The sequence below is a fragment of the Cervus canadensis genome, chromosome 7, assembly GCF_019320065.1.
Source record: "Cervus canadensis isolate Bull #8, Minnesota chromosome 7, ASM1932006v1, whole genome shotgun sequence".
Classification (NCBI taxonomy): domain Eukaryota; kingdom Metazoa; phylum Chordata; class Mammalia; order Artiodactyla; family Cervidae; genus Cervus; species Cervus canadensis.
The window spans coordinates 72,617,961-72,630,175 of NC_057392.1; the positions used below are offsets into that span (position 1 = coordinate 72,617,961).

At 37.7% G+C, this 12,215-nt stretch overlaps 1 protein-coding gene across 6 annotated transcripts in view; it reads left to right on the forward strand.

Moving 5' to 3' along the window:
- The window catches only part of MECOM (MDS1 and EVI1 complex locus), a 607,963-nt gene that overhangs the window by 283,679 nt on the left and 312,069 nt on the right, over positions 1-12,215 (forward strand). For all 6 annotated transcript variants that reach the window (XM_043473798.1, XM_043473791.1, XM_043473792.1 and 3 more), the window contains exon 2: positions 8,430-8,767. In XM_043473798.1, coding sequence (XP_043329733.1) covers positions 8,430-8,767 — 338 coding nt within the window. The remainder of the gene's footprint in view (positions 1-8,429; positions 8,768-12,215) is intronic.

Here is a 12,215-nt window from a genome sequence, read left to right on the forward strand (position 1 = left end):
CTACGACTCTCAAGCCCTCAAGGTTACTCTGGGCAGGGAAGACATATTGCTGAATCCAGACCTCCACATCTGGGCATGTACCACTCCTGCTTTTCCTGAGTGCAAACGGCATAGTTTACAACTGCCAACTTGACCCATACAGGAGTTATAAAATATTCCCTATACCTTCCTGATGCTGATATGCTTCCTTTCCTGACAATGGTGAGTCCTCAACTAATGTGTCCAGCCCTAAACTAATGTGTTCCGTCATCAGTAAATTCCTGCCTGTGATAGTCTTTTCTTAAATACCTGTTTAAACAGTAATTTAGATAAGAGTGTCCCATTTGTGTGCAACAGGAAATGCCTGCCTTCTTTTAGATATGCTGGCAAATAATTACTGTAGATATGGCTTGAATACTGAAAGGCTGTACTCTGGTCATTTCGGATTGCCTGAGAGCAACCACCCAGTCTGCTGCAACGTAATTTCAGGGCATTTCTATTTTACTCTAAACGAATCTGAAGGAAAATCACTTTGGGGATATAAAAAGCTTAGGAGAAAAGCCATCAGGTCAAAGGTTGCCTAAAGACTCTTAAAAATTTGTCTTACTAGAAGGGAGTCACAGCACAAAGTTATAACGTAAGAGAAACCATATCTGATATGTGATAAGTCTGTTCTTACCTGGTCATTCCAGTGGGTATTGGCGATCCCGTCTCCCTTAACAACAGAATGAGCCAAACATTAACCAGGTCATGTTTTTCCTTGGAGTAGTACCCACACAGCTTTAATGTCTTTATTTTAGCTGTTTTAGATCTGTAAGTAGATACCAAAGGGTTTCTTCATTGGTACCTCAACTGTGAATTTTCTGACAATTTCTTCCCATAACCCGTTTTAAAAAGCTGAGTTCCATCTCTGATGAGGAACTTTTGGAAGTGGTCAAACTCATTTCATAGGAGCTTAGAAGCTACCAGTTTAATTCACAAAACATACTTGTTTAGTGAAATGTCTGTGAAATTTCAAAAAGAGTGGAGAAACTCTTAACCAGAGTTAAAACCCCAGGATAAGTGAGAGGTATGCCACAATCCTATGAAGAAGACAAATGTTTGTTCACTGGTTTGGTCCTTTACTTTCAACCCCTGTGGTATTTTTTGCCATCTTCCTTGCTTGCCTCCCAACACTCTTTCATACTTTTAGGGTCTTTTTGACAGCACATACATAAAATATTTTTAGAAAACACCAGAGGAAAAATTTCCACAAGGAAGAAATGGAATACTCTGGTACAAGGAAGTAGCAAATACTAAAGGCTCAAGGAAGTTAGAAGGTCATTAAAAAAATTCCATGTGCCAAGCCATGCTGATGCATTATTTCACAGTAAGTGGTGATCGCTGGAGACATGGATTCTTCGAATGCAGTCCAGTGTTAACAGATTCCACGATGTCTACTTGTTACTCCTCTCTGGAGGCAGCACATTCTAAAGACCAGTTCCGTCAGCAGCCTCCATCCTATACGTGCTTGCTAAGTCGCTTCCGTCGTGTCTGACTCTTTAAGACCCCATGGACTGTAGCCGGTCTGGCTCCTCCGTGCAAGGCATTCTCCAGGCAAGCTTACTGGAGTGGGTTGCCATGCCCTCCTCCAGGAGATCCTCCGGACCCAGGGATCCAACCCACCTCTCTTACCGGGATCTTTACCAATAGCGCCACCTGGGAAGCCTATGAGATGCTTCGATTTTCCCAGTCTGTGCCTCTGACCCTTACTTACTACGGTCCTTCAAAGCTAGTTTAAGTCAGTTTTCTGGAAATTCGTTTCCCTCACTTTTACTAGTTTCCTTTCTTCCTTTCGTTGGGATCTTAAATTTCATTATCTTGGGGCCATTCTCACAGACTCTCCTGCGGGCCAATGCACGGCCTCCTCCTTTGTTCTGTTTGTGCATCTGGCCTGACTCGGGCTCCACCCTTTCCCCAAGCCCGGCGCGTGGTGATTGGTTGCGTCGCTGGTGCAGAAGAGCTGGCTCCCAGGTCCTCTGCTTCCTCGCCAACAGGCCTGGGTCACCGCTCTGGAATTGTCCTAACAAGGGAAGAAGAGCATGTCGGGTTTGAATTTTGGAAGGAAATTGATGTCTTCCCCCTCCCCTCCCCGCCCTGCCATTAGCAGGCACCGACTCATGGACTGGTGTTCATGTGCTCACGTCCTACCAGGAGGTCCCTGGTGGGGCTTGAGGTTTGGCAGCGCCTGCCTTGCTCGCGGAGCTGGGCACGCATCCGCCGCTCGCAGCCACGTGTAATCCTTCCTGTCTGCTGGCCACTTGGGCCCAAAGTCCCCGCGCTCGGGCCCACCCTCTTCTTTAGTAGCAATTAACCTTTACTACAGAGCTTCCTTTGAAGTTCGCTCATGTTTTTATTACAAAACTGCAATGAGGAACATAATGGGGGGAAATGTCTAAATTTCGGAGTTACCTAATCTGTTCAATTCCCCCGTTGGTCTCCTCCTGGCAGTTGTTTCATGTACTTATGATCTCAACCAGTCTGCCTGAGATTTCAAACCATGTTTCTGTCTCAGCCTATTTTTAAGATTAGTGAGCTATTACACACATGCGCACTACAAACGCACACTGATGTGTCTATTATGCGCCTAAGTGTGTACGGCTGAGTATATAGAACTTGTTCCTTGTTTAATGTCTAGGGAACTTTTTTTTTAACTTCAGAGACAAGCTAGGTATATGCGCTTTTAATGTTAACTTTAAACTCTAGTTGCTAAATATTTTCTCTCAGTGGACTTATGTGAAGAAGAGTGGAAAATTATTTATGTGAGTATCACTAATGATAATGCTGAGTGATAAGTGTTATGACGGGTACTGAATACTATTAACAGTGAAATTCTGGATTTTGAATGGCATCTGCCCAGAAGATTTGCAGTTAAGCTAGGCAGAGGGGCCAAGTGAAACAAATGGTGAGTTATATAAAACCCACAAAAGAGACGGCATTTTAGGCCAGCCTTGCAAATAAGAACCAAAGAATTATGAGTGAAATGGCATTTTTTTTTTCTAGGCTGCCGTTCACAGGAGCTCAAATAAATGAAATCATTTTTCTCTGCTTTTCACTCAGCAGTAAATCATTGGTAATCTAAGGTTGGTAGAACAGCAACTGTGAAGCTCAAAGAAAATATAAGAGAATCTTTTCTTTTTTTTTCCTTAGGATGGGTAAGGACTTTCTAAGAAAAATGTAAAAATCACAAAGGAAAAATAGACTTCATTCTGTACAAGGTAAAAATTTTGACAACACAAGCTCCATTAAAAAACCAAATGATAAGTGATCTACTGGGGATAGTAGCAAAAAGCTGTATCAAAGGGCTCATTTCTTTATTATTAGTAAGACAGACCAATAAAAGCCCAGTTTCAACTGGACAGAAACAATGAGTAATTTGCAAAAGGGGAAATAGGAATGACAAAATATTTAGTCTTAGTAATCACTGAGATGTGAATTAAAGCAACAATAGATATACAGTCTTTTCTGTTGTATTAATAAATTTTAAAAACAAGACATAATAATAAATACCAGTATGATGGCTTGGAGTATAAATTGGTATCAAGCTCTGAGAAGCAATCTGTCAATACTCACTCAGCTTTCTTCTAGGAATATAACCTAAATAGGGTGAACATAAATATTTATATGAAAAAATGTTTATTTTAGTGGTGTTTATGGTATCAGAAAATTAGAAGCAAGATAAATAAATACTATGGAAATAGTTCATTTATTATGGGTTTATATTATGGAGTATAATGCAGCAATTAAAATATAGTTTAATGTTTTTAAAACCATAATTAGGTGATCATAATATCAAGTGAAAAAAGTGAAAAAATAAGCTATTCACATAGTAGGGCTACAATTTTGAAAACACAAACATACCTTAAAACATATCTTTAAAGAAAAAAAAGCAAGTTGCCTAAGAGTTAAAGGGAGGACTGGATTTGAACAGCTGGATTCTAGTCTCAGCTGACTTTGGATATATGGGTTAGCATCCTTGGGTATCAGGTTGCACATTTGCAAAATGGAAGATTATCCTTCTCATCACAGTTTTCTCCCTGGATTGTGAGAGAAAATAGATACATCTGCGGAGGTTATTATTATCAGTATTATTTCTGCGATTTCCTCTTTGTAGATTCTGATAAGTTTTTAAAATGCAGCTCTCCTCAGGTGGAAACCTTATGTTAGTTATTTCAGGAGTCATAGAAATAAATATAATCCAATACAAATGGGGCCTTGGCCTCCAGGGATATTAGAACACTTAAAAGTTGTATTGAAGAATTTGATTTCCAAGAGCATTTCCCAAGTCATTTGCCTCAAATCCAACAATAAACTTATCTTTCTGTCCTTTTTCAGTTAATGATACATTTAAAGGATGCAAGAAGCAAATTCCAGTAGCAGGCAATTCAGTTCCAAGAAATTACAAGGGTTATTTATCTTTATGGGAGCACTGATGTATATAGCACTTCTTACCTGATACTTACCTATTGTAAATGTGCCCAATCTGTCAATCTGATATCTGAACAATTCTTTAATTAACTGTAGTTATAGCTCAGGAAAAAGATATACCAATTTTTCCTCAATAACACATATTTAATGGAGATATGATAATTGAGGTAGTTTGTCATTTAGATGAAATGTTTTAGCAGCTTTTTGGATAGTTCTTGAGGAATGTACCTGGAGACATTAGTTTACTTTGACTTATGCAAATGTTCAATGCAGTATGATAAACTGCATATGTTGTTGAAAATTTCTTAGTGCTAGATAACACTGAAATATTGTTGCATGTTTTGATACGTAAAACTCAGCAGTTTTATATTTCCATTTTCTGTCACCATAGCCCTTTTTATATTTAATTCCAATGATACAGGATTAACAGTGGCTTGAAAACAAATTGCCTGGCTTTACACATACATTTAATGCCTGTGTGTGGATGAATAGGACCATAAGTCTTCTTCTGGATTTGCTTGACCTGTATAAGTTGTTCTTTAAGTTTAATTGGAATTATTTTGCTATTGTAAGCAGAATTGCATTCAGGTTTTAAATTCAAATTCTTCTGTTCAGCAGCCTGGGCACTCATGTGTATTTTGTCTCCACAGGAATTGAAATCCAAACTCACTAGTTTAAAAATTATGCGTTGGGAAAGTTTGTGGCTAACTCAAAGGTCACGGGGTCAGCAATGGTTGTGGGGGGCGACCAGATGAGTTTACCTCTTTCCATTTTTAAGGTTTGGGATTACTTTGATGGAGACGGCAATGGCAACCCACTCCAGTACACTTGCCTGGGAAAGTCCCATGGACGGAGAAGCCTGGTAGGCTCCAGTCCATGGGGTCGCAAAGAGTCGGACACGACTGAGCAACTTCACTTTCACTTTCGCTTTCACTTGATGGAACTGACAGTTTGACTAGTTTAACCCTTCCAGGAAATAGGGGAGATTTTACTGACCATTAATGGATAATTACTGGAGGAAATAGTTCTATTCATTTGGATGCATTTTTGTCTCCTGTTGCTTAAATGGATAAGTCTATAGGTTACACAATGCCTTCCAGTTTTTAGCACTTCTTGAAAAAACGAAAATCTTCACAATGGATGATAAATCCCTTTAAGAATCTTTAACTACATTTGCAGTAGTTAAATGTTAGCATTCTAGAGAGGTGTTTTTGTATGTTTTTAGCTGTATAAAGAGTGTTGGTGAACTTTTGGCTCTTGGTTTGAAGTGCAAAATCTCCCTAAAGAATAAGATTAATAGACTTTATCAAGGGTGTTGGAACCCTGAAGTATATTTCTCTGATAGTATTTCTTTGGGGCATTATAAAAATTGTTTATTTTGATGTTGGATTTGGAGAAAAGTTTCTAATCTGTAATGTTCCATTGTTGTGGGTTTAAAGGTGCTTTCTAGGATCAAAATAATTTCCAATATTTAGAAAAATATTGATTTGTTTTAATAGTCAATGAAATTATATGTTAGATTATCTCTTTAATAAGTATTTTTTTAAGCACCTTTATAAAGATCACGTGGAGAATTCCTAAGAAGTATGAGTTTTGAGGCTTCCCTTTAAGAGTCTATTTCGTAGTTTGGAATAAAAGATTGTTCTTATTAAGCTCTAAATAGCAATATGCAGCATTATTTGATCATCAGACTGAGGAAGGAAATTGTGTAAGAACTCAAAAGAAAGGAGATACTTATGTTAAATGGGATGGCAAGGAGATAAGCTGGGAGTTGACATAGAGAATGACTAGAAGTTGGATGGGCAAAGGGGAAGAGAGAGTAACAAAGGAAATGCTTACTGAGCCCAGAAGATAGAGATAAGTTTATTCTGGCCTGGGGACTTCTACTGAGGAGTGTTGAGATTAAAAGAGAAAGAATGTTTTCAGAATGAGAGAGGTTCTGTTCCAAGCATATTTTACTTATGGACACTGGGAATTACTGAAGGCTAAGGCACAGAAAAGTTGATATACCAGGAAGATCAATTCAGCAGCATTGTACAGGCTTAGTGTGAAAGGACTGTAAAGAGGTTAGAGGTCTAGAGACCCATTTAGAGGATTGTTAAAAAATTCAGGAATGAAAACATGGATTGAAAGAATGGGGTGAAGGTAAAAATCTTACAAGAAAAATGGACAGCATTTAATGACTGAATAGATTGAGGGTGAAGGAGACAAAATATCCATGTCATTTTAAAACCTTGAACATGGATAATTTGGGGGGAAATATTATTTTTTAATAGAAATAGGGAAGTGGGAGGACACTTGATTTGAAGGTAGATGATAATATGCAAGATTTTGGATATGCTGGACTTGAATGATAATAAGCTTGTTATGTTGAGATCAAATGTCTCATAGAAATAAGGCTGGGTCCTGATTTGATGCTTAGTTTAAATGGCATTATCTCATTTGACTCAAGAACCAAGCACTTCATTAGAAAGATACTTTTCATGTACTTCACAAAACTTTAAGAGGACTCATACTTGACAGACAATTCTTAATAGGTGTTGTAGTTAATTAAATTCCATAATGACTCAAAGAAGGCATTGGGAGTAGAACTCAGATATTCTACCCTCTAGCCCAATAAAGTATCTTGGAAGAGTTTAATAATTCATAGAACTGTAAGGTTGATGGGATCTAAAGTGTCATCTATTCTAGTCATTAATCTAAAGCTGCAATTCCTCCATATCAACCCTAATTCATGGCTATCTAGGCTATATTAGAATCCCTGTGCTGGGGAACTTTAGGTGACCCATTTAACTTTGGATGGCTCTGATTGAAATCTGATTTGTTGTAATTTTAAGCCATTTTTCTTAGTTCCCCCATTGAATATCTACAAATTGAACAAATTAGGTATGACTCTCAGTCTGTAATCCTAGTGGAAACATGTGTTCATTTTCTTTAAGGTAACAAATCCCCTTCGACTGGTGGGAAATGCATGCTTAGTTATTATTCTTTATGCTTCCTCCATTCCAAAGGCGTGGAAAGGTCTTAAGGCTGAAATGGTGTGGGCATTTACTTCAGCATGGGGCTGTACTGCTCCAGGGAGCCCTTGGAGCTCCCGGGTTGAGGGTGCAAACTCCTAGTTACTCTCTTCCGCTCTCCTCTCAAAGATGGTCTTGCCATCTCCTCCAGGCAAGACCTCTGCTCCATGCAGAGTCCCCCTGATCTCTACTTTTCTCATTCTGGAGGAAATTCACTCTCTTTTTTGATCCACCCCATGACACCATCTCCTCTTTGTTCCCTCTGGGAAATTCACCTAATTTCTTCAACGATTTTAGCTTTTATAAATGTCCAGAGGAATCACTAGCATCAAATAACTTTAACTCTCTGTTCTACGTAAGCTACTGAGGCAAAGAAATACCACAGGCTCAACGGTGTGTTTGAAATGGGAAAGGAAAAATAGAGAGAGAACAAACATAAATTAACCTTTCAATAAATAATCCTGCCATATGAACTTAAGCCTTGTGGCTCATAGAAGCCTTTGGACTCTCTTATGACTCTACTACAATTTAGTCCAAGATACCTCTGCATGATATAACTTTCTAAGACATTGTATAATGCTATCAGCTCCCAATTTGGGATGGTTTGCAGAGTTGTAGTTACACATATGTTTACTCTTAATCTCTACTTTATTCATAATAATAATTAAGTTGCTGATTATTTCCCAGCTGGATAATAGATTGAGCTGGCCCATGAGAGTACTGACAGTTAAAGATTAGCTCATTTGATTTATGGATTCAACACAGATAAACCAAAGAGGTAATAATCCCTTCCCCCTCCTTCATCTGTGAATAACAGAGGTTTTAATGCAGGCATATTTTAAGAATGGTCTTTCCTATTTTTTTTTTTTTTTTAAAGAGCAATAGCATTATAAGGTGAATATTGAGATGTGGAATTCTGTCTCTTCTATATTAGTAGAAATTTATGAAGTTTTTATTTGTTCACAGATAATGAGTGTGTCTATGGCAGCTACCCTGAAATTCCTTTGGAAGAAATGCCACATGCAGATGGAGTAGCCGGTGCTCTGTCCCTCAGTATTCAAGAACCATGCTCTCCAGCCACATCCAGTGAAGCGTTCACTCCGAAGGAGGGCTCTCCTTACAAAGCCCCCATCTACATCCCTGATGATATCCCCATTCCTGCTGAGTTTGAACTTCGAGAGTCAAACATGCCTGGAGCAGGCCTTGGAATATGGACCAAAAGGAAAATTGAAGCAGGTGAAAAGTTTGGGCCTTATGTGGGAGAGCAGAGGTCAAACCTGAAAGACCCTAGTTATGGATGGGAGGTAAGAATATCTTTTGAGTTAATACATGTATGTATATTAAGATGTGTAAAGAAGAGATTACTTTTACAAATGCCCATAATATAAGCAAATTCCATTTGTTGCAAATTTGTTTTATATAGAGTTTTAAGGATGAACCTCTCTTACAATTTTCACTGCTTTATAGAAACAAAGTATTGCTTGAAAGTATGGCATGATAGAAAGGAACCCAACTACTGAATGGTCAGAGGATAGTGTCTTGAAACATATTAAAGGATACAAATATAGTTTTTAAATTAATATTTGGAAACATTAAAGGTGGCCATCCCTAAGGTATGTGGCATAAGCAAACAGAATAGTCATATGACATGTTTATTGTATTTTATCTTTACTTTTTTGGGAAGTGGGCTTGGAAGATTGGAGGAAACATTTGTTTTCTCCATCTTGTGGCTTTGAGTTAATTTGGTTTTACTTTCATTCTACATGTTTATTTTGTTCTGTATTCTAATATATTTTGCCCTTTTTGGTCATCCCAATTTGATTATACATGTCTCCAGAATATGTGTACTGTACTGAATCTTGTCATGGTTATTTATATTCAGATTGGTTTAATGAGTAATTCATGTATAAACATGGCAGCAAAAAGCAATATGAAAATCAGTTGCTAGTTTCAGCCATTCTTTTTTAGAGAACTCATCTGGAAATATGTAAAAAAGGGAAGTTATGTTCTGATTACAAAATCTAAATTAATTTTATTTTGATAAGGACAGGTAAACTAGTTATTCTTTTGAGTTTATAATTTTTGTACAAAATTAGTATATGTATACATACATGTATATGTATATGTATTTCCCACTTATTTTTATAACTTGAAAACTTTTGTGGTTATGTTACAGCATCATGTTTTCTGGAATAGCTGACCTATATCTGAAAAACTTGTAGGTAATTTCTATGTACAAGAAAGTGTTTTTTGGAGATATGATTGACCTCTGGTTTTACAGTTTCAGTTAGACAGAAGTCGGATAAACTAGATTTATTTTAGTCTGTTCTCTTAATATTTATGATCATTAATGGAATATCTGGTTAACTTTTTTTTTTTTTTTTCTGGTTAACTTTTAAAATAGAAATAAATATGCAGTGCCTTCAGGACTTCATTTCAAATTTTGTCCCTTTGCTTTATCTGTGTCCCCTTGTGAAATCTGCTCAAAATGCAATAATAAAAACAGTTCTTATTCAAATTCTGAAATGCTAAAAGTTAAGATCCAGATTTGACATAATTACAAGTGAGAAATCCTTCCTTAGTTTTGCTCTTGACCACAGCTCTGGTAAAGTGGTTTAGTTACACTACTTCTAGACGTGTCTATTGATAAGAGATTTTTTAAAAATCACTGTAGCATTAACTGATATGTGAGTTGAATACGTTTTAAACCAAATGCGTACAAACTTTACGTCATTATCATTCACCTTAAAATAATGGCTATAAACATTCCACTAATAAGTAACTCATTAACTCATTAAACTTTTATTACAAAATCTCTAGAGTTAAACAACAAGTGCAGTACTGCTAGAGATTTTCCAGAAGGCTTGGAATAAAACAAGACTTAATAATGAAATCATTTTGCAATTCCAGGGTTGGTAAATGAAGGTCTGTACCTCTTTAAACAGGATACCTGTAGATTTGGGGATGAACCTGGTGATAGTTCTGCATTTAGAGGAAATGTAAAAATAATTAATTTTATTCTCCTTGGAGTAAAATGTCTTCAGCACATACATGGGCAGATGCTTGCCCTGAGAAATGTGAAATAATTCTTTTTATTATGTCAAAACTGAGTTGTTTTGTTGCTTGGAATTCAAGATAATTTTATAACAAGTTCACGACTGTCCATCAGGAATTCAGTTGATAGTCAATTCGGTGGTTTTCTTCACCACTTTAATGGTTTCCCTTGCGTTTATTTTTTTAAAAATAATTTTATGTATTTGTTTTTGGCTGTGTTGGGTCTTCGTGGCTGCACAGGCTTTTCTCTCGTTGCGGCGAGTGGGGCTGCTGTCTAGGCGTGGTGCCCTGGTGGGCTTCTCACTGCGGTGGCTCTCCTGCTGCAGCACAGACTCTAGGGTGCATGGGCTTCGGCAGCTGTGGGCCACAGGCTCAGGAGCTGTGGCCGTGGGCTCCAGAGCACGGGCTCAGGAGCTGTGCTGCACATGCTTAGTTGCTTCATGGCAGGTGAGATCTTTCCCTACCACGGCTGGGATCCGTGTGTCCTGCATTGGCAGGCAGCCTCTTACCCGCTAAGCCATCAGGGAAGCCCTGTCCTTGCTTTTGAGAGTATGGATTGTCTGTTCTAGATATATTGTGAACCAAGCAAGAGCGAGGGCTTTTTTAAAAAAAATTTTGGTGTAATTTTGGCAAAATTGTTATCCACAGAGGAACAGTTGAGTTCTTGATGTTAGCATTTTGTTTCTTTGTTTTTTTTTTTTTTTTAATCTTACCCTGCTTAATACAAAATCCAATCATGATCAACAAAGGCACTTGCACAAAGCTTCTGACCTACTCCCATGTGCCCTTTAAATTATTCTTATGTCATATTTGCCCTCAAATGTAACAGATTTCCCTCCTATTTTGTTGGACAGATAGTTGTGATTAACCAGTGTGACTTCTTTTTCTGATACTGTGTCATTTTTAAAAATAATGAATTGAAGGAGAAAGTAACCTCTTAGGCCAAAAAGAATAAACATGAATGGAGGAAATCCAGATTCAGCCAGCAGTTATTCAGTGCTGCTTTCCATCAGATTGTGTACTAAATGTTTCCTTGAGAGAATCCCAGCCTATCAAAACTGAACAAGCCATTCCTATCTCTAGTACTACCCTTGCTTTTTTCTCCCTATAAAACTCCCCTCCTTGTGCATTTCCTTTTTAATAAATTGGACTACCATCTGTCCACCTGCTCAAGCCAAAAAATGGATCATCTTTGACTGTACTGTCTCCCATACCAACCTTATCTGATTTATAGTTCCTCTGTTCTTTCAAAGCCTCCATTCTTTGCACACACTGGTCTCCATTCCTGGGAATCTCCTTTTCCTTCCTGTTCTTAGCAAGTTTATATCCATTTCTCAAGTTCTCTTCTTTCATGTCATCATCCCTGATCCTCCGATTAGCAATTTAGTACTGCTTAAATTTTTCCTCACCATAGCATTGAGTAAATCCATACTAAAGAACATAAAGCATTGTGCAGCATCCAAATTGTTTGCCTAGTTTCCCTAATGGAGCAATATTTCCATGAGAGCTGGCATAGCTGTATCCTCTAAGTGCAATGTCTTGATGGTGTCCTATCTGTGGTGCCTGTGGTGTTGTCTAATGCTAAGTATATTATCTGAAATAGTCAGGATTAGTCAACTCAGGCTACTATAAACAATATACTATAGACTGGGTGGCTGAAATAACAGAAATTTATTTTCTCGCCATTCTGGAGATTAG